We start from the raw sequence: 22,205 nt of genomic DNA, 5'->3' as shown, positions 1-22,205 counted from the left end.
CCCTGGCTGGGATGGTTTCATTGGGGTTGGTCCTGCTTGGAGCACGGGGTTGAACTAGATGACCTCCTGAGGTTCCTTCCAACCCTAATTTTCTGGGATTCTGTGATTACACAAGAATCTGAGCTTCCATTTTCAAAGATAGGAAATTTCTAGCCTCCATGGCTCTGGAGAAAAGCGGGTAGTTTTGTTCCTTAAAGGCTCAGACAGCTGAGGACAAATAAGAAGAGCCCCAATTTTATTACTTATTTATTTTTAAATCTCGCAGAGCTAAGCCCACCTCGTGATTTTTTTGGGCCTGACGTGATTCTTGACGTCACGGGGTTGATGATAGTGAACAGGGCACCAGCCACCCCTCTGCCACCTTATTAGTGAGCTGGGTTCGCTCCTAGCGGTGCAGAAGTTCCGTTTGCTAAACGGAGTGCGTCTCTAGTACTTTATTTCCAAGCAGGGAAGATCCTGACCTCAGAGACGCTGTGCCCATGCTGAGTCTCTGGCGACTCGCTGACTCACTGTGCATTAACCTGCGCACCACCAACCCTTATGCTTCTTCTCAACCCAGACTCAGCCTGCAGAGCCACGGCCTCTACGCTAGGTGCGACTGTCTGCAAACGCCACGAGACAGCCAAGCATGGACACACTTGCTGGCGCCGTCACTTCGGCCCAGCCACGTGTAAACCGCGTGGTACCTGACGTGGTGAACTGCTTGCCGCATTCCCGGCACTTCAGCGGCCCGTCCGCGATGTGAATCTTCAAGTGCGCCTTTAAATTCCCCACCTGCAGGCAGACAAAAGAGCTTCATACAGGCTGGCTGCTCCTCCGGAGAGCAAGGGATTGGTCACTGGACAGCACACCGGTGGGCAGCGTTTCCGTGACAATGTCTTAGGGTACCACAGGCATGGGAAGTCCTAGTCATTCGCCATCGCCCTCCCCCAACAGCAGCAGTCCCAGGTTTGTGCTGCACACATGCAGCAAGCTGGCGTTTGTGCTGCGCACAAATATGGCCTTGTGGTTAAAGTGCTGGCCTCAGGATGCCAGCTCTTCTGGCTAGGAGGGTGCTGCAGCCTCTCGGGCAGTGACAGCCTCAGGAGCGGGATGGAGAAAGGCAGAGGATACAGCCAACTTCTGGCATTCGCTGGAAACGATCCCTTTGCTAATCCTGCTACCTACGACTAACCTGACGGGCGCCTTCGGGACACACTGGGTGCCCAGCACAGCCAGCTCAGCTAGGAAGCCCCACACAGGACATAGCTAGAAGCTGAATTTTCCCATCCCCTCCGTTAAACAAGAAATCCTGTTCTCAGGAACCTGGCAGGCATGCAGGCCCGGCAAAGAGAACCTGCTCTCAAAGCAGCAGCTGAAAGATCAGCTCAGGAGTAACAAATACCCCTGGAGGTTTGATTAAGGCGTCTGCCCGGCTGTGAGCCAACGCAGTCCCAGAACCCAGGATTGCTTTCTAGACCAAAGATGCCTGCTTCATTGATGGGTTTCCTTCACACGGACTTGACAGGAGACGAAGAACCATCCACCTGACTGAAAGGGAACATCGAGGGTCTGGTCGCCTTTGGTTCTGGCTTAGCTCAGGCAGTCAGATGTCAAAAACAGAAGCCATCGAGGCATGCAGCACTAGCCTGGGTTGAAATAAGAAGCAGGCACCTGGAAGTGACCCAATTATTGAACCACCCAGGCAAGGTCTATCTAGCTACTTTTCTCTGTGCAAACTGTCACTGCAACCTTTAGGGCCGCGAAGGCGAGACTGCTGGAGAAATCAAGGAAACTCAAAACCATCCCTCCGCAGGGAGATTATTGATGAACCCGGGAAGCTGAGCAGCAGATACTGCCTCCTCAGCTGCCCAGAACCTGCAAGGCGCACAATAAATAAGCTCAGCTCAGGGGAGAGGTGGAGAACGCGAGTGGCAGGGGCCTCGGGAGAAAGGGTGTGTGTGTGGAGGAGATGATATGTATCTATCCTCCTATCCGCCCGGGCCCTTTTAAATTGAGCAATTGCCCCTCCTGTCAGCAGGCCTGCCTGCAGTCTCCTTCCAGTTCACTGTGGGCCTGATCCAAAGCCTACAGAAGAGTCAATGGGATTCCTCTCCTGCGCAGTGGATCAAACCCCGTACCAAACAGGGAGAGGCATCCCAGAGAGACTCACTGCTCTGACTCCAACCCGGTATCTGGCTAGCAGCTCTGGGTTCATGGCTGATGAATGAAACTAACAAGCAGCTTCTCTGACAGATAAAAGGACAAGCAAATCTCGTCTCCTGGGGGTTGTTTTTTGCTCACACGTGTTGGGGGTGCCCCAGGGGGTCCCAGCAAGCTGCCAGAGGCACTCGTGTCGAATAACCTGGGCACCCCAGCTGCCATCCACTCACCTGATTGAATTTCTTGTCGCAGTGGGGACACTTGTGCTCCTTGTCCGTGTCGTGGGTCTCCAGGTGGCGCATCTTGGAGGTGGGGTCGGAGAAGGAGCGCCCGCAGTAGTCACACTGGTAGGGCTTTTCGCCGCTGTGCACCAGCTGGTGCCGTTTGAGGTTGCCAGAGGTGGTGAAGAGCTTGCCACAGTCATCACACCGGTACTTGGCCTCTCCCGTGTGCCGCTTCTTGTGCAGGTTCAGCAGGCTGATGAGCCGATAGCTCTTGCCGCACTCTTCACAGCCATAGGGCTTCAGAGGGCTGAAAGAGGGATTCCGAAGGGTTTGAGGGACTCCCCCGGCAGAGAGACGCACGGCTTGGGGGCGAGTCTGTTACGGACAGATGTTTCTGATCCTTCTCCTTTTGGCAACTCTAACAACCCTCAAACAAGACACCTGTGTAGACAGGCAACCTAGGCACATTCGGGAACACCTCCCTGCATTGAGAGGGTACGAGACGTCAGCACCAGAGACCAGCACTCCAGTGTGTGGCAGTGGTGAGCTCCACTCTACTACAGCAAACAGCAGAGATGGGTTGTTCCTGGGTCAAAGAGGCTTCACCCCTTTAGAAGCACTACAGTCGGCCAGACACCTGCTGCCACGGGGGCGACTGCAGGCAGAGGGAGAATTACCTGGGTATTGCACCTGGAGTGGAGTTCGCCCAGTTACCAACCCCTCACTCCCTCTACTCAGCCCCCCATCCCCAGCTGCCGGCACACACAGGGTACATCTACCTTGCAGTTGCAGCTGTGATCTGCAGTTCGTCTAGGCAGCCCCATGCTACGTTTAATCGAGCTTGCTCAATAAAATTAAAACCAAGGATGTCGCAGTGCAGGCTGCACGGACGGCAGAGACATGGGGGTGTCAAGTGGGCTGGTACAGCCCCACTACAGCATCCTCACGTCCGTCGGTAGTGAGCTAGCTAGATCACAGCTGGCATGGACGCACCTGCATGAGCGGCAGATCACATACCTGGCTGCTGCACAGACCTACCCGACCTGTCCTCTGCTGCAGCGTGCGGAAGAGCAGGTGCTCACTGGCAAGTTGGTTTCGGCTGATAGCAAGTCATACCTGTGTGTCTTCTCGTGGGCTTTGCAGGCTGCCGGGTCAGAGAACGCTTTGTTACACTCCCTGCAAGAAAAAGGCTTTTCTCCGGTGTGGATCCGGATGTGCCGCTTGAAGTTACCGGTGTGCGTGAATTCCTTCCCGCAGTCCTAGGGACAAAGGTGCACAGGATAAGGCACTGGCCCCGCCATGTTCCAGGAGACCAGGCCTGGGAGGAAGCTGCTCTTGCCTTACCTCACACTTGTGGGTTACCGAGCCGTAGGCTTTCGACTCGGTCCTGTCGCTGTAGGTGCCCGATCGCAGAAGCCTGGCTTCCCCGGAGTTCTCCTGCCCAGAATCTGTGCCCCCCGACTCGTTATCCTCGGGGTTGTCTCCATTTTCCAACCGCGGATGCTCTTCCTCTGCAATTTTGGCTTCCTCCTCTTCCTCCGCTGTCATCTCCTCCTCCTCTTCCTTGCCCTCCAGCTCCACCTCCATTTCTGCAGGGATTTAGGAGACAGAGGGATGCTGAAAATCAGGAATAAAAGGTGGTAGACAAAAATCTTATTGCAGCATTTGTCACTGGGTGTAGAGCTGGGTGGAAAAGGGAGTTACTCCCCCATGAGAAATTTTGAGTTTTGGGCAGAAACAAAAAATCAAGACCTGAGTTTTTTTCAGTTGAAAACCAAAATATCTCAAAGCTGAAAGGCTGCCGTAATCTTGCTTCCATTTGCCTCTGGAGGCCAGGCTCCCTGCTGGACTACATCTGCCATGATGCACCAGCTCCCCCCTCCTGAGTGAGGGGCGGGGGGGTGCATCATAGCAGTCACCTGGCCACAAAGCATAAGGGGAAATGAAGTCTGGCTGGGGAGTCCAACCCAGACAGGAGACTGGGAGTGAGACACCTGAACTACAATTCCCGTGAGGCTCCATGGTTCTATTTCAGAATTGAAATATTTTGATTGTCAGCTGCTCAGCTGGATGAAAAAAAAATCAAATTTCTCCCTGGAAAGCAGACACTTTTTGTGAACATTTTGTTTAGTTGACAAACCTTTTTTGGGGGGGGAGGCGCCAAAAAAACAGTTTTGATGGAAAATTTTCAACCAACCCTGCTATTTATAGTTCCTAAATATAGGGACCAGTGTCAGGGTAAGACCTTTCACTGCTAGGTCACTGATTCAAAACCAGTCTGAGTGACGTAAAGATTTTACCACTGGATGGTTGTTTGCTGGCCCCACACCGAGGAGTCTGATGATCTCCGTTCAGTTCCCACTGGACAGGTGCTTACACACCCCTGGCTGGCTGGCAGGCTCAGCAGAGTTTCCATTGACTGAATGGGCCATGGAAACCAAGCCATGCCACCAGGCTGGAGTGGGGGCTGGCTGGCAAGCCAGCACAGGGGAGCTTGCACTGCTCTTGCCTGTGGGGTGCTTGTTCTGTGCATAGGCGGCTTGTTTCCAGTCCTGTCCTTTGTTCAGCACCTACCCCGAGTCTCTTGTAAAACTGCAATTATAGGCCACGCAAATGGGCATCTAACTGCCACTGCTGCCCCTCAGCAACGTGATGCAGGACGTGTTAGGCATTAAAGAAGAGGTGCACAAGGAGTTAGGGGTTTCTAACCAGCCAGCCTTCCCCACCCCCATACACTTCCTGAAGGGCACGGAAGCTAGAATTGATTTGATCCCTCTGCCCGCCTGCTGTTTGCATGCTGCAGAGGCAGAGAGATCTCAGGGAACAGCCCGCACGGCTCTGGGGTCCCCAGTGTAATTCAGGAGTAATGTGCTGTCTGGGACATGGGGCCTCCCTCATTGCTTGGGAACTGGGATCTGCAACCGCTTGACTGGAAGAAGTTGTCTAGAGCAGTGGTTTCCAATCTCTGGCCCATGAGGCCTTTCAAAGTGGCCCCCCAGGGCTTTCAAAGTGGCCCGCTGCTCCCCTCCCGCTGGCTGCAGAAGGGAGCTGCTGCCTAAGGACCCAGGCACAGCGCGTTGCCGCGGGGCTACAAGACCGGTGCTGGCTCCTGCTGCAGCCAAGGGGACAGATCAGCACTCTCCTTCCCCTGGCTGTAGCAGGGAGCATGGCAAAGTGCTCCACCTGGGTCCCTAGGTGCTGGTGTCCCTGCTGGAGCCAGAGGGAGGGGAGCACTGATCTCCCGTCCCCCTGGCTGCAGAAGGGAGCCACTGCCTAGGGACCCAGGTGGAGCACAGGGGGCTACAGGACGCATGTGGTTTCCCTGCTGCAGCCAGGGGAAAGGGAAATCAGTGAGGAGGAAGGCAGCCGCCTCGCTGAACTCCTTCTGTCTCCCTGCAGTGGGGGGGAGAGGGGAAGGGCTGCTGGCAGCGATTGGTGGCCCTTCAGGCTTGTAACAACGACATCTGTGGCCCTCAAGCCAGAAAGGTTGGTCTAGAGTTCCTGTAAAGCGCTGCTTTGCAGCTTCTAACAGTGCTTGGTGTTTCACAACAGCTCGCCTCTGCCCAGCAGCAGTATGCCCAAGGTTTCCTCCTTCTCTAGGGGCGCCAGCACAAAAGGGATTGAGGTGTGTGTATACAAAAACCAGGGACGTCCTGTGCTTTCGAACATGCTGCATCTGGCGGGCTGGATGACACTCAGTTCCTGGATTTGCACATCTGTAAGCTTCTACACCAATGAAAAATTTCCAACTTTAAGCTTCAGCTATTTGCTGCTCCGAGCAATGCGATCCGGACGTACTTGAAGAACTAGATGGGCCAGGCTGCAGGTTTCACGGCCTGCTGCACCAGCACGGGCCAGACCGCACACAGGGACCCCTCTCCCTATGAGACTTCACGCCCTCCTATGGCATTCCACTCAGGCCAGGTCCCTGGGAAGATGAGCGGCCAACTGTCAGCACCCAGCTACGAGGTGATAACCAGAGGGAGCATTTTCACAGCAAGCCCCGCACTGGTGAAATCAAACACACAGGGCAGTAATATTTGACAAGTGTCGGGTTTAGCCCCGGGACGCCTTGGGTCTGGAGCTATTCCTCTGTGCCTAACGAGGTGGAGATGCCGAAGCTGGATGTAAGAGGGGAAGTTACCATCATGACTTTCGTTTAAAAATGCCAAGCCACCACCCTGCACCAGCTGTTGGGCTGCACCTCGCTCTGAACTCTGGGAGGAGCCAGACTTTGCAGCCAGGCTGGCTTTCCTGGGCCCAGTATCCTCTGGCTGCTGGCTACCGGGAACCGCAGAGGGGGAGTTCTCCCGAATCGCGTCGCCAGCACCTAGAAAGGAAGAAGAGCAAGTTCACACCACTCACTGCAACAGCTGGGATGTGCTGGGAGGAAACAGGGCAGCCTGGCAGCAGCTCAGCCACAACCCACCCCCCGGGGGGACAGGGCCGGGGGGGCTGTGGAAAGGATCAGGTTTTCGGGAGACAGGAAGGAGTACGGGGGAGGCGGCAGCACAAGTGAAGGCATGAAGCTTAACTATGGCTGAGACTGACCTTCACTTTCTGTGCATAACCTTCCAAGTGCTGACCTGCTCTGTTGCTGCTCTCCTGGCTGTCCTCCTCTTCAGTCTCCTTCTCCTTCGGCTCTGCTGCAGCCTCCATCACCTCCTCTTGTCTACCAGCTGGGACTTGCTTAGCTTTGTCCAGTTCCCGGAGCGTTTCTGCAGCTGCTTTACCTTCTTCAGGTGCTTTTTCATCCCCTAAAAGGGAAACACACACAAGCAAACCACATTCTCTTCATGTTTGGTGAGCGATACAGAGACAAAGCAACCAGAACCTCCATACTGTGCTCTACTGAGTCTGTACAATGGACAGAGCAGTCAGGAAGGCCAGCCAAGAGCAGCTGGGGCACTGACTGTCTTAAGACACTATCAACATGCCCTAACAGGGGGACAAGAAAGGAAAACAAACATTCAGTAGCAAACACACAATGACTGCTGCCATCCATGGGGATTAAACCGAAGCATACGCCTCAGCTATATCTGAGGAGGATAAGCTAGAGGGAAGAGATCTAAGCCAGGCCTCATGAGATGCGATACTGAAATGTGCTGCATGTGTCTGACCAATCTTATCTCAGCGCACCAAACCCCAGTCCCCCGAGTCCTGCAGTGCCAAGACCGGGATCTGGAGCCATCGAAGCTACAGAGCGGGACAGAGCAGCCACTGCCCAGGAGATGGATGTCGCCTGGTGCAGCCGTGCTCTTCATCTGGTAAACTGGCAACGCTGCCCCCAAAGCCTGGAAGCCAACGTTCTGCATGCAGATCTGCGGCTTCACAGGCCACTTGCACAGCTTGGGTGTGACCTCATCTGCACTTTCCTTGGTAGGAGATAGTTCTTTAGTGACTGACTAACCGCAGAGTTCACCGCTGTCTACAGGACATTGTTACAGTAAAGAAAACATCTGGCTGGGCACGCATCAGCACTTTGCTTTTCTCAGTTCCTTCCTTCCTGATTTAAGGACAGCTCTGCAACAGATCCAAACGAGGGCGAGCAATCAAGTCCTGGCTAACCCAGCATCCCCTGAGAAGAGCTTTTTTTAGCATATTGCTACTGGGAGTGGGAAGCCCCGGGGCGTAAGCAGGCTGCATACCGGCAGGGACCTTGTGGCTTTCTGCATTGTGTTCAGCTGACACCGTGAGAGACTTCAAAGCATTGCAAGCGTTGACGATTTCCTGCATCTGGAGGAAACCAGCAACCGCTAGCACATCCTCCACATTCTCTGGGCTCAGGCTGAGCTTGGCTGTGTACATGAACTCCAGCACCTGGCCAAGGCCTGCAAGAAAACAGACCCACAAATCAAAGCACTAGCGATGAGTGGCCTTTTTCACAGCAAGCTAAGTTGCCGACATTGCACAGGCTGAACATGCATTAGTGACTGAAGGCCAGGTTTTTAAAAGGGATTTAGGTGCCCAACTCCCATGGATTCAAAGGCCCTAACACTTTATCCTACACGCGGCAAAAAAACGCATTGAAAAGCCTACCCCAAACCACGCCAGATTTTTTACTTTCTAGGTAAGAGTAACAAATAATGATACTTTTAACTGGCTGGTGCCAGAGTTAGTGTTAGTTTAGCACAAGGGGATGGGGGGGGGGGGTATTATTCTGCAGGCTGAAATAAGTAAGACAGGGAACTCAGCCAGTGTAAGACTGTACTCAGATGTTCATCCTTTTTACAAGACCATGATACATTTTGTACAAAGTATGCCTTGTTGTCCTGGTAAACTGTGTGTGGCAACAGTGACAGTTAGGAAATTCTTCTGTGTAAGATGTGTTCCAAGTCTAAGGAAGTGGCTCAACTCAGTTCACCAGAGACAAAAGGCAAACTGACGCCTCAGTCAGGTGTCAACAAAATCAAATGGCCCATCACCTGGGTAAGCAGAAATTCTTTGGCAGCAAGAAGGGTGTAAGCAAGAAATTTACATCTTGGCAATAGAACAGCTGGGGGTTCCCATGTGAACAGACTGGCTGCTGCCTGGACCCCAGCTGGAGAGGATTCTCAAAGAGGAGGAAAAGATATAAAAAGGCAGAACATAGGCCCCAAATCACCTGTCTCCCATCATCTCTACGCACAGCATCAACGATGTTTGAAAGATAAAGGAAGCATCACTGAACTGGGGGAATGGTCCTGGCTAAAGGAATCCAACCAGACTGCTGTGAGAATATGGTAAGAGAAACCTTTTGCTTTATAGGAAAGATAAAGGAAGCATCACTGAACTGGAGGAACTGTCCTGGCTAAAGGAATCCAGCCAGACTGCTGTGAGAATATGGTAAGAGAAACCTTTTGTTTTATAGGAAAGATAAAGGAAGCATCACTGAACTGGGGGAACTGTCCTGGCTAAAGGAATCCAGCCAGACTGCTGTGAGAATACGGTAAGAGAAACCTTTTGCTTTACATTCACTTGGCTTGCTAAGTTAGGTATTAGTTTGTGTTTTACCTTTTATTTCTGTGTAACCAATCCGGACATCTATACCTCATAACTTGTAATCGCTTAAAATCTACCTTTCTGCAGTGAGTAAACGTGTTGTATTATTGTTTTATCTAGACCAGTGGGTGTTTGGATTGAAGTGTTTGGGAAACTCCACTTGAGATAACAGGTTTGTGCGTATCAATTTCTGTCGATGAAATGATGGACTTTATATGAGCTGGTACTGCGCAGAAGGAAAGAGCTGGGCAGTACAAGAGCACATTTCTGGGGACAAGTCTGGGACTGGGAATTGCTGATGTCACTCTGCGATACAATTCAGGAGTGGCTGGCTAGACACACTCGTATAACTCAGTTGGGAGAAATTTACATGCTAGAGGCTGTGTGTGAGCAAGGCCAAGGGTGGTTGCTCTCACAGCGAAGCAGTGTAAAAGGCACCCCAGATTGGAGAATTGAAGGGACACAGCAGTTCAGATTGTACCCTACGTAATGCTAATGAATCTTCTTCTAATATTAACAATAATGTTCTTTCCATCACTTACTGGTAAACATTAGAAGCATGTTGCAGTTAAGGAGAATGAATAATCTCCCATTCTATTCTAAGACCGTTAGTTTCCAGATGTGATGCACATCTGTTCAACCATACAATATTGAAGTAATAGCTATTGGGCATATACTATATATTGGCAAGATCATTGTTTCGGTTTTCCCTTCAAATGATTGTTAGACAGCTATCCCTACGGGGGTGTGTGTGTGTGTGTGTGGGGGGGGGGGGGGGACTTGGGGAATTACAACAGACGAGCAAGTCTTACATCTGTACCCAATAAGTTGGTTGAAATGATAACTAAAAACGGAACAACAAAACACCTAGAAGATCATGATATGATAGTCTCACATCTCACTGATGTATCAGAATTCTTTGAAGCAGTGGTTTAAGGAGAACCAGTGAACATTCCTTATGTTGACTTCAAAAAACCTTTCACCAGGTTCCACACAAGAAGCTACTAAAGGAGTTAAGTATTCATGAAGGGAGAGGCACGGCTTTGTCATGGATTAAAAACTGGCTAAGAGACAGAAAATAAATAAGAATAAGGATAAATGGCCAGTTTTCATCAACAAGGATTAATAGTGGGGTACCTCAAGGATCCTACTAGGTTCCGTGTTGTTTAATATATTTATTAATAATCTGGAAATGGGGGTGGAATGAACGGGAAGTGAGAAGGCAACCTTTGCAGATGGCATAGAGTTATTTAGGCTAGTCAAGCCCAGAAAAGACAGAGAAACTTCAGGGCTTAGTCAAGCTAGGTGAATGGACGGTAGGATGGCAGATGAAATTCAGTGCAGGTACATGCCAAGCAATGCACATTGGAGGGACAAATTTTAACCTAACAGGTTCGTGAATCTAGCAGAGTTCTACACTAATTGTATCAACTTGGGAAAGAGTTCAGGACATCAGCGTGGACAATTCAATGGAGACCTCTACTCAACAGGACGCTGGGCTCAGTGGGCCGTGGATCTGATCCAGCCTGGCATTTCCAGTGTTCAGGAGGAACGTCGCTCTCCCCATTCCAGCTCCAATGTTTCTAGGAGGCTTTGCTCACTCGGGGTCCGAGCCGGAGCTGGTGTGAACTGGTGCGGCTCCACTGACTTCAACAGGCCTACTCTGATTTACACCAGCTGAGGATCTGGCCTATGGCTCATCCCCCAAGTGCAGCCTTGGCTTCTCCCTGGAGCCTCATCTGCATACCTGCTGCATTGCTGATGTCGAGATGCACCACGTCCTTCTGATCCACAAACAACATCCTGAAGTACTCACTGCAGGCTGCCAGCACGGCCTTGTGGGCCTTGAAGTCAACGCCGTCCACCACGAAGGTGCAGTCACACAGCAAGCCCAGCTGCCTCTGCTGGTTCAGCTGCTCCAGGACCTGCTTGCTGTGCTGAGGGAAATCCATGGCTGAGGAGAGAAAGCACAACCACCTGGGTGATGACAGCCTACACTCGGCCCCTCCAGCTACGTACTTAGAAGCTGGTCCTGCCACTGGGTGCGCAAGGAGCAAGCCAGACTCTATTAAAATGCATGTTTATGATGTGAAAGTGCTGACGGATGGTGCTTAAAACTGAAGCATGGCACAGACCCGCTTCCACCCACGGGCCTCGGCCTGGAACTGGAGGAACCAACGTCAGGGTTGTTGGGAGTTGGGAGCGCTCTGCACTTCTGCACTTCTGACCCGGTGTCTCATGGTACCCAGAACCACTGAGGAACACACAAAGACCACACTTTGGTATGAAGTGGAGCAGACTGCAGAAGCTCTCATCTTCAGTATGAAGGCGATGGTCAGAGAGACTACGCTGCCATGGGAAGCGTCATCTTTATCCAAGTGGGAGGGCTGGGCACAGACCACACTAGAATTCTTTGGGCTATACATGGCCACCTACACAAAAGGAATCCTCTGTCTTTACACACATCCTTCCAAACTCCAATTCAAGAGCAAGGTTTAACTCAAACAAGCTGCCCCATGCAGTTCAGTGTGCTTTAAACAGCAGTCACCCCTGACTGATCATCAAACTGGAGAGCAGACAAACCACACTTCATAGTGCTATCCCAAGGGAGGCAGGAAAGGAGGTGGGTGTTGCAATGCATAGAAGGCATCCTGCCTTTCAATAAGCTGAGGAAGTAATTCTTGTTGAAAGCACCTCTCACAGCCAAGTGGAATGTAGTGGGGGGTAGACTCCATCTGGGCTAAGCTGAATGCTACAGAGATCTTAGTGCACTGGCAAATTGCAGCTTCAATCTTTCAATTGGATCTGTATGGGCAGACCCTTGTGCCTGCACAGAGGCCGGCTGGGCTCCAGACAGGTGCAAGGGTCTGTCCGTGTGGATTCAATTGCAAGAGAGGGGCCTTAGTGTAGATTTCACAAGGAGTCCTGGGAAAGGAGAGAAGGTCCTCTCATGAATCAGTAAATTATTAAAAGACAGGAAGCAAAGGGTAGGAATAAATGGTCAGTTTTCACACTGGAGAGAGGTAAATAGTGGTGTCCCCCAGGGATCTGTGCTGGGACCCGTGCTATTCATAAATGATCTGGAAAAAGGGGTAAACAGTGAAGTGGCAACATCTGCAGGCAATACAAAAGTACTCAAGACGGTTGCGTCCAGCGCAGACTGAGAATAGCGACAAAGAGATCTCACTAAACTGGGTGACTGGGCAATAAAATGGCACATGAAATTCAGTGTTGATAAATGCAAAGTAATCATGATCCCACACTATACATACAAAATGGTCAGATCTAAATTAGCTGTTACCACTTAAGAAAGATTTTGGAGTCATTGTGATTAGTTCTCTGAAAATATCTCCTCAATGTGCAGCGGCAGTCACAAAGCTAACAGAATGTTAGGAACCATTAGGAAAGGGATAGATAAGGCAGAAATATCATAATACCATTATATAAATCCATGGTACGCCCACACCGTGAATACTGTGTGCAGATCTGGTTGCCTCATTTCAAAAAAGATATATTAGAATTGGAAAAGGTACAGAGAAGGGCAGCAAAAATGATTAGGGTATGAAACAGCTTTCACATGAGGAGAGATTAAAAAGACTGGAACTTTTCATCTTGGAAAAGAGACAACTAAGGAGGATATAACAGAGGTTTATAAAATTGTGACTGGTGTGGAGAAAGTGAATAAGGAAGTGTAATTTACTCCTTCACATAACACAAGAAACAAGGGTCACCCAATAAAATTAATAGGCAGCAGGTTTAAAACAAACAAAATGAAGTATTTTTTTGTCCAACGTACAGTCGACCTGTGGAACACATTGCCAGGGGATGTTGTGAAGGGACAAAACTATAACAGGGTTAAAAAAAGAATTAGATAAGTTCATGGAGGATGGGTTGGTCCATCGATGGCTATTAGCCAAATTGGTCAGGGGTGCACCCCCATGCTCTGGCAGTCCCTAGCCTCTGGCTGCCAGAAGCTGGGAATGGGCGACATGGGATGGATTACTTGACGATTGCCTGCTCTGTTCTTTCCCTTGGAAGCACCTGGCATTGGCCACTGTCAGAAGACAAGACACTGGGCTAGATGGACCATTGGTCTGACCCAGTACAGCTGTTCTTATGTACTATCTGGAAGAGTCATAGATTTACAGATTCTAAGGTCAGAAAAAAGATCATTGTGATCATCTAATCTGACCTCCTGTGTAACACAGGCCATAGGATTCCCCAAAACAATTCCTGTTAGAATTAGAGGGGCTCTTTTAGATAAACAGATAAGATTTTGAGAGGATACAGTCTTTATTTTGAGTTATATAATTATCATGTTATCTATTATAATATAAAACTGGTGTGTGTAATTTCATGCACATAGTCCGTATCCTTTTCCTCATGACTTTCAACCCTTATCAAAATGAAAAATAGTTCAAGCACAAAAAAGGGCAGCTGAACCCAAAGGAAAACCTTGAAAGAACAGTCTGTGACTCATCTTCTCATTTAGAAAAAAATCAAGGCCGTTTGCAGGAGAGAGAGACATCTCTCAAGAGCTCATCTGCTCTCACTGATTATTCGCCACCTGAAATCCTAATCCTCTATTTGTGACTCACTTGCACAGCAGCTAGCTACAATGTCACAAACACAGGGTTTACCGTTTCAAATGAGGAATAGGGAGCAGGAACTGATACTAAAATATATGGATAAATTAATAAATAAAAAATGAATCAAAGACCCTGTATTCCTGCCCCTGTTAATGAAGGCTAGAGGAAAAGAGAGAGGCAGAAAATGAGGTTTTTTAACTGAAGAACTCTTATAACAGAACAGAATTAGATAAACCACAGGAAATGATAGAAACAGAACAAAAAGTGCCCTCTGGAAAGGGGTATATGACATTCAACATCCTTTCACGCTCAAAATGGGCTTTAAAAATTGGTATATACTTTGTGCATGCCTGCAGCATTAGTAAAGAGGATCAAATCTCAATGACATATAGAGAAGAAACCAACTTCAATGTTTCTAACTCCCGCTAAGATTTATCCAGGTGAAAAATTTCTGATCAGAACACATAGGAAAGAGTGCATTTTCAAACTCAAAGTAACTCAAAAAAGGTTGCACCAAATGTGATTGCATTTCCCAAAACCAATTCAGATTTGGGCCAGGACCCAAAACCAGGTAATTTCAGCCCAAGCATCATCTGCTGAGAAAGTTCTGAAGTGGGATGGGCTGGGGAAAGAATTATGAACAGGCAATGCATGGATTCAACCCTACTGATAGCAGGCAAGCGATCAGTCTTGAGCAGATGGTTTTATACCGTAGGATATAAGGGCTTGTCTATACTTGAAATGCTACAGTCGCAGAGATACGCCGCTGTACTGCTTCAGTGTAGACACTTCCTATGCTGGTGGGAGGGGTCCTCCCGTCAGTGTAGGTAATTTACCTCCCCAAGAGGCTGTAGTATGTCAATGGAAGAAGTCTTCCATCAACCTAGCGCTGTCTACACTGGGGTTAGGTCACCTTAAATACTTCACTCAGGTGTAGATTCTTCATAGCTAAGTCGACCTAACTTTTTAGCATAGACCAGGCCTCCACTAGAGTCAAAGCAGGATAAGGATAAAGTCCTTTCCTCATGGCCTCCATTATCCCTTGTTACCAATAGCTGAGGCACTATGTTGGTCTGGGTGCAAGACCTGGTTTGAAAACTCACTTACTCCAGAAGGAAACTAGAGGTGTTTGGCAATCTTCCTCTGGCTGGATTACAACTGTTCATATGATATAATTTTAAGGCAGAGGCCCCAGCAGAATTGGACAGCCAGAAAGTAGTTGGAGAATTATAGCCTGACGTCACAACAGACCCACAACATGATGTCAAGGTGTCATGACCACTTTGTGGCTGCATGACTCCATCCAATGCAACAGCTGCATTTTCTCCTGCCCCAGGCTGCTCTGGAGGCATAGAAAGGATCACAACTGCCAGGGTTGATGGGGTCAGCACGCAGTCTTGCATATGTCAAGCAGCATGGCGAGTACTCCTCTGATTAGCCATCCGGTATGCATTTCCCAAGACCACAGGAAGTGAGGAGGACTCCACAAAAACCACATTCAGAGCCTTCAAGAGTCTGATGCAGCTCTAGCATCATGGGTTGAGCATTGTTGTTGCTCAGATTATGCCTAGCACGAGTCATCCAATGGCTACCAAGACTGATTCAAGGAACAACAGAGGTAGCCCTGCTCTTGGCAAGTTCAAAGAGATGCATGTGATCACAAACACGCTCATGAATGTAGAGTGATAATATGCAATGAAGATCATGATGTATTTACGGGGAGAGACCTGATATGACTCCCAAAGCTGTAAAGAACAGCCCCAAATAAACATAGGTTAGAGAGAATCCTCTAACTTAAAGCACAATCCTGTAATCATGGGTTTCTATGGTAGCAAGTTAGCCTGCTGCCTGTGGCAGACTAGGAAAGCACCCTAAGGTAACAGCTCTGGGGTACATGAGGAAAGCGACAGGTGAAAGTTCTTCTTCCTGGCAAATTAGAAGCCCTGGAATCAACTTCTAAACCAAAATGCAATCCAAAAGTTTTCTTTAGTGGATATTTTCTTCAAGAAAGATACAGTTACTGCTGCAGGCTCTGACTTATTTTCTTACAGCACTTGTGCTTCAGTGCTAACAAAATTCCATCTGGGCAGAAATGCCTCTCATTGTGTCCTTTGGCCACACCATGACAGCGTGCCTGGCCTGCTTGTTTCTTCAGAATCAAAGCCCTCCACATGAAATCTGCTTTGAAGACTAATGGTTATACTTGCTGTTTACATCTGATGTGGTTTGCCAGAACAAGCTATCAGATTGTTAATCAGGGCTCCAAAAATTCACAAGACACCGAGGCCAGAACCAGCAGATAAGAACTAATAACCAGAAGCCAGTACAAAGATAAGAGGAGGCTGTAGTCCAAGCACCGACCTGCTCCATCGTGTAGTCTCTGTGACCTTGCTATCGTATTGCGGAAAGCAGCTGCAACTTAATGGCCTGCATCTGAACAAAATTGGGGCATCCCTGACTTACAAACTGTAAGATGATAGAGGGATCCAGATATCAAGATATGTATACGTTTTGACAATATCTAGCTTGCTCCAAAATTTTACAGTGCCTAGTCATTTTGTGTCTAAGGCCAACAACTTCATATCTTAAATGTATCAAGTGTGCCATGCTACCAAATTGATTTGATTCTCATGATCACCTTGGGGTCTTCCTCACATGAATGCTGAGATGTAACCTTTCCAAATCTTCAGCCATCCCTGGGTGGCAATTTGCTGCAAGACTTTTACAAATTTATTAAAGTAACAGTATCAAGGATCACCAAGAGTGATAATGAGCAGGGAAGGCCAGATGTGTTCTAATTATAGAGACAGGATGACAAGTGATCAGGAAGGCTCAATAAGAATAAAAAAACTCTCACTTAGCATTAAGTTGTAAAAAAAGACACTAAAATCTGCTTGCATCTGCCAAAAGAAATCAAGGGAGTAGCAGTGGCTCATCCGCAACTGTCAAAGAGCCAAGAAGACCAGATGTACCAATCCAGCCTATTGCATTTATCACATTTCAAGACAGAAAGAAGCTTTTTACTTTCTATCAAGTTTGTTACAGAGAACAGAAGCTATTTTCCCTCCAAAGACTTAGTTAACTCCTTTTGAACCCCATTTATACTAACCCCTCCTATTGGTGTACTAACATCACCACCACATTGTACTTCTATAAAAGCACCTTTTATCTCTGCCTCTCAAAGTACTTTGCAAACATTAGTAAACTCAGCCTCACAATAATCCTGGAAGTATTCTCTCAATTTTACAAGCAAATCAACAGAGGCACTGGGAGCTCACATGACTTGCCCATGGTGACATAGCAAGTACATAGCAGAGTCGCATATAGAGCCCAGGTCTCCTGACTCTTGGTCCTGTGATTTAACCACTAGACCGTCCTGCCTCTAATGAAAATGTATTTCCTGTAACTACTAGCTCCACTTCTGAAAGAAATTCTGCCTCTAGCACCCAGATCTTTGAGATAAAATTCACCAGCCCTCGGGGGGGAAAAGGGAAAACTAGCTCTTGAAAAGGCCCCTTTTGGTTACACTGGGAGCAGTTTTGACTTGCTCATGAGGTTCAGTGCAGCCTTGGAAGAGTGCTTCATTGCAGCCTAATTAGTTTTGTGGTTCTGCTGCCACTGCTGGGAAAGTGTTGGTGCGATTGCATGGACAGGAAATTTTGCAAGACTTCCCTCTTCTTGGCAACTGGGAAACTGCCATTCTCGTCTATTGAAGTTCTTACATGGCACCTGTCACTTGGTATCTGAGTTTATGTGGAAGACTTGGCATGCCTGTGTTCTTGTAGCACATAAAAATCCGCCATCCCTTTTTTAGCCAGCCATCTCTCATATGAGCAAGTCTGATTGTCACGCTGCCACCTGCCATACTCCACTAGGTACCTTTTTCTGTCCCTAGCTGCTTAAACTCACAAAGCCTCAGTCTCTGATATGCAACCAGGCTTTTTTTATTCACTCCGGCAGTACAGCCATGTATCAGCCTTTCACAAAGTCAAACATGCAGGTTGTCAGTATAACAACAGCTCCTTCTGTTACTGCTTTAAAGAGCTATCCCATTTCCTAGACACTACCTCCTTTCTGAGAATACATTAGCTCAATACACTTCAACCTTCCATCATTATAGATCCACATATTCTCCAAATCAATCAATCTGGTGTTCTCATTATACAGGGTGGAAATTTCCATCCGAAACAGTGAAGTCATGAGATGAGGTTACAGCACATATTATTTTATTCTAAAGTAATGAATCCCACTAAAACTGTTAAGATCCATTTTCTTTAGGTACCTCAAGACCCCTCATTCTGAGAGATTCAAAACTGGTCCTGGCAGGGTATGAGACATACTTGAATTTTCTGGATGCCTCTGGTTCTACACCTTACCGGTGTTTCTAGGACAAAATCAATTTCCTAATGTTCTGGATCTTCTGTGTCCATTTTTAAATATAGGCAATGCACTGGCCTCTCCATAAACCAACGGATACTTCAAAAGATTCCAAGAGATGATACATCCCGTAGTGATGACAAGCATGTAATAAACAGTATTCACCATGGCCTCCCCTGCACTCTGACCACCACCACACCTTCTTCAGGACAACTTCAGACAAGCCAATCGCCCAAGCAGCTTCAAACAGCTGCCCTTTTTCCTAACTTGCCACCAAGATATTTCCTTCTTTTCTTCAAAATGGGGATGTTTCCTTCACCCCACAGCCTGCTCCCCCCAAAACGACACTGACCCCAAGCCCAGCAAAAAGCAATATGTAGTTGACAGCCAGTAACAGGTTCAAGTTCCAATATGTTATGATCAGAGCCCTGCAAATCTCTTTATATCCTCAGACCGCTTTTGTGGATTGGATACAAATTTTGTATCCGTGCAGGGCTCTTGTTATGATCCCATAAGATTGGAAATGGGAGCTGCACACCACTGGAAAAGGAGGTTCTCTTTTCCAATGGAATAAACAGCACTAGCTTCCAGCCCTGGAAGGTCCTGAGAGCTGGGACTTTAAAATCAAGACATTTATATCAAAGGGTTATTTCAAGTCATATTTAAAAGATGTTTAATATTCTAATTATAATTTTCCCCTACTTCTGATCCCTATAAAATTGGACTCAAGGTATCTGGGCTTTATAAATAAAGGGATACAAGAAATAGCCTCAATGTATATGTTTTAAGAATTCTAAACTTTTCTGCAATCATTTTTCTGTAAAGTCTGTGGCCTATGTAGAGTACATGACAGGATGGTATTGTATGAAGGATTTTACTGACATCTAGTTGGGATGATCTGCATAACTCACTTAAACTATAACTTAAATATTTGGTCAGGTAAAAGGTATCACTACTCCTGCCCCCAAAAACACAAACACACACACACACACACACCACTATATACCTTCCTTGTGTGGCTGGAGATATTTTCTTTGAAGTCTTAAAATGTTAGCATACAACAAAACAGAAGATCATTCATTAAAATTATTCAGAGCTCACAGCCAGTGAGAACTGAATTTTACAGAACTGAAGAAGGTTCAGACCCATTTGATTAATATTTCAATAATACATTTCGTAACACTTCACACTCTCCATAAGAGAGCATCATCATCCCTATTTTTATAGATGAGGACACTGATGCATGAAGAGGTTAAATGACTTCCCCAAGGTCACAGAGATGGGACTAGAACCCACATCTCACACTACCCAGTCCTGCACCTTATGCTTTACACCATACTGCCCTCTGAAGTACTGCTAGGAACTTTTTGTCAGTAGGGGTTCACTATGCATGGGAACAATTGTTCAATTTAGCCATGATTATTTTTACAGAATGGTCCATAGTTAATAGTAAAATGCCATTTCAATGTTGCTTTATATTAAAAGGTGATGACTATCAAATATGTAGAGCATAGCTGAGATGCCATGATGATTATTAACACCGATAAAAGACAGGCTCTGTTTAAAGTTACACAGAAAGGGAAAAATAATCTTTTGGGAACATTAGCCCACATTCCTACTGTTAGATGAAACGAGGGAAGGAACCAGTGTGATGAATCCATCAAGGAGAAAGCCATAGACATCTGATGCAGAAGGCAAACTTCACTGGCAATTCTGGTTCACATCAGTCATACAACCTCTAAGAATTCTTTGGCTTGGTCAATTTCTCCTATACTACATTTCATTTTAGTGTTATATTATGCCATACAAATACTATAGTGAATATGATGCTGTTGGGATAATAACCAATACAGCTGCTGTCACATGATAAATAGTGATGTTTTTACTCATCCTACCCACCTCAGAACAATGGTCTACTGCAGTAGTTCTCAGCCTGTGGTCTGTGAAAGATTGTTGTTATCACAGAACAGTGATTTTCAATCTGTGGTCAGTGGACCCTGGGGGTCCACAGACCATATCTAAGATTTGCACAGGGGTCTGCACTTCCACTTGAAATTTTTTATGGGTCTGCAAATGAAAGAAGGTTGAAAACTACCGGTCTATTGGAGCACATTATATCATGCATATTAACACAATACTTGCTCTGTGAGCTGCATGTCTCATTTCCTAGATATAGCTTAATTACTGCTTTATTGCTTTTTCCCCCTTTAAACAGTAAATACATGTTAATATGGTGAGAGGAAGGACTGCCCAGGGGTTAGGGTGCCAGCCTGGGACTTGAGTAACCTGGATATGATTCCTTGCTCTGCATGTGTTACCTGGGGCAAGTCGCTTAGTTGCTGTTAGCTTATTTATAAATTAGGAATAATAGCACTTTCCTACTTCACAGCCCTGTTGTGAGGGTAAATACAGTGAAGGCGCTCAGATACTAAGATAGAGAAATCATTTATCTTAGAAGCCTCTAGACATAAACTCATTTATAGAATTTTGTATCTGACTGCTATGTGTCATACCACTGCTGTGTGTCATACCATAAGTGGCTGTCTTGGATAAATTCAATAAAAAGCTGCATTTTAAAATACAAAACCACTGCCCCAAAGTCAATCTACTCCCTAAAAGGAAAAACAAGTTGGACTGCATATATGACACTACTTTATCAGGTCTCTGTTCTATTCGCAATCTATACTGTGACCGTCAAAGTGATATTCGGGTGCCTTGGGTAAAATAAAAAGCAAGGTAACTCAATTCCCAGAGTTCAGTGGAGTCAAGAATCTAGAATGATAGCAACCTTGGAATCTTACCTTCTCCAAATCACATGAGTAGTGTTTTCCCTTTCAATCCTGCTCTGACACTGCTGTCAAGTCTTTTATTACTGTATCAATCATAGTGATGGAAAGCTCAGCACCAGACACCTGCATTTGTGGCATGCAGCTAGAGATAAATAAATCTGCTAAATTTAAATTAAACCTGCCAAGTGAGTACTGACTCATTACTGCATATGGGGAACCAGAGACCAGCCAAAGATACGAAACATCAGAGTCACAGAGTTTAAGGCTAGAAGGAACCACCGATCATCTAGTCTGACCTGACCTCATGTATATCACAGGCCCTAACGATCACCCAGCACCTGCACATTAAACCCACCACGTGGAATCAGAACAAAGTATTAGAGTCCTCAGGAGACTAAACTGTTGTGTGCCACAGGCAAAGAACAGGAGGGATGGAGGGGTACCACTGCCCCACGCCCCTGCAATGGCTGGGAATTGATGAAATGAGATATACACAGACTAGACAAACAAAGCTAAGGTGGTCTCTCCCTTGGGATCACCCACATGTGGCTATGTTTTCAGTGGACCTTGTATTCCAGTGGTGGAACTGTGGTGCCCACTGAAATCGTGGATAATGCCTAGGGGGGCTGGCAGAGGGTGTTGAGAGAGTTTCTCTTGTTGGTCAGGTGAGTGGCAAACAAACTGCACAGGCAGGTCATAATTTGGATTATTTGAGGGAATTTTGATCTGAATTCATTCCTGTGCAGCTAAATGTTAACACAGGGTCACAGTTCAGATTGCATGTGGAACCTCAACTCTGAATTTTACTGATGGAATTAATCAGTGCTATGTGTACATGTAAGTCACTAGGAAGAAGCTCCCACACTGCTCTGCTCGGGTGATCTCTCTAGATTAGTATCCTGTTTCCAACAATGGCGAGTGCCAGATGCTTCAGGGGAAGGTATCAAATCTCCAAAATGGACAAATATGGAATATCCTGCCAACAGATGTTTCTTCCTGATCCTCAGCAGCAAAAGACAGGCTTATACCCTGACGTATTAATTTTTACATCCCCTCTAAGTATTTTTAATTGTATCTAAAGTAACTGAAGATGTTCTTATTAT

At 47.1% G+C, this 22,205-nt stretch overlaps 1 protein-coding gene across 4 annotated transcripts in view; it reads right to left on the bottom strand.

The window, feature by feature from the left end:
- ZBTB17 (zinc finger and BTB domain containing 17) overlaps nt 1-22,205 on the bottom strand; it is a 32,447-nt gene that overhangs the window by 7,942 nt on the left and 2,300 nt on the right. For 3 of the 4 annotated variants that reach the window (XR_010923289.1, XM_067566235.1, XM_067566238.1), the window contains exons 2-9: nt 11,095-11,301; nt 8,015-8,197; nt 6,953-7,123; nt 6,511-6,696; nt 3,711-3,955; nt 3,483-3,625; nt 2,373-2,673; nt 687-774 (exon numbers count right to left, since the gene is read on the bottom strand). Coding sequence is in view for 3 of the 4 variants with exons in the window: in XM_067566235.1 (XP_067422336.1) it covers nt 687-774; nt 2,373-2,673; nt 3,483-3,625; nt 3,711-3,955; nt 6,511-6,696; nt 6,953-7,123; nt 8,015-8,197; nt 11,095-11,301 (1,524 nt within the window). In the remaining variant the exon portion in view is untranslated. The remainder of the gene's footprint in view (nt 1-686; nt 775-2,372; nt 2,674-3,482; nt 3,626-3,710; nt 3,956-6,510; nt 6,697-6,952; nt 7,124-8,014; nt 8,198-11,094; nt 11,302-22,205) is intronic. The other variant, XM_067566236.1, reaches the window with a different exon arrangement.

The sequence above is a fragment of the Emydura macquarii genome, unplaced genomic scaffold (assembly GCF_026122565.2).
Source record: "Emydura macquarii macquarii isolate MOO-44397 ecotype Brisbane River unplaced genomic scaffold, CSIRO-AGI_Emac_v2 contig_2768, whole genome shotgun sequence".
In the NCBI taxonomy this organism is placed as follows: Eukaryota; Metazoa; Chordata; order Testudines; family Chelidae; genus Emydura; species Emydura macquarii.
The sequence above is the reverse complement of the archived record's forward strand: the minus strand, read 5'-3'. Positions and strand labels throughout refer to the sequence as shown.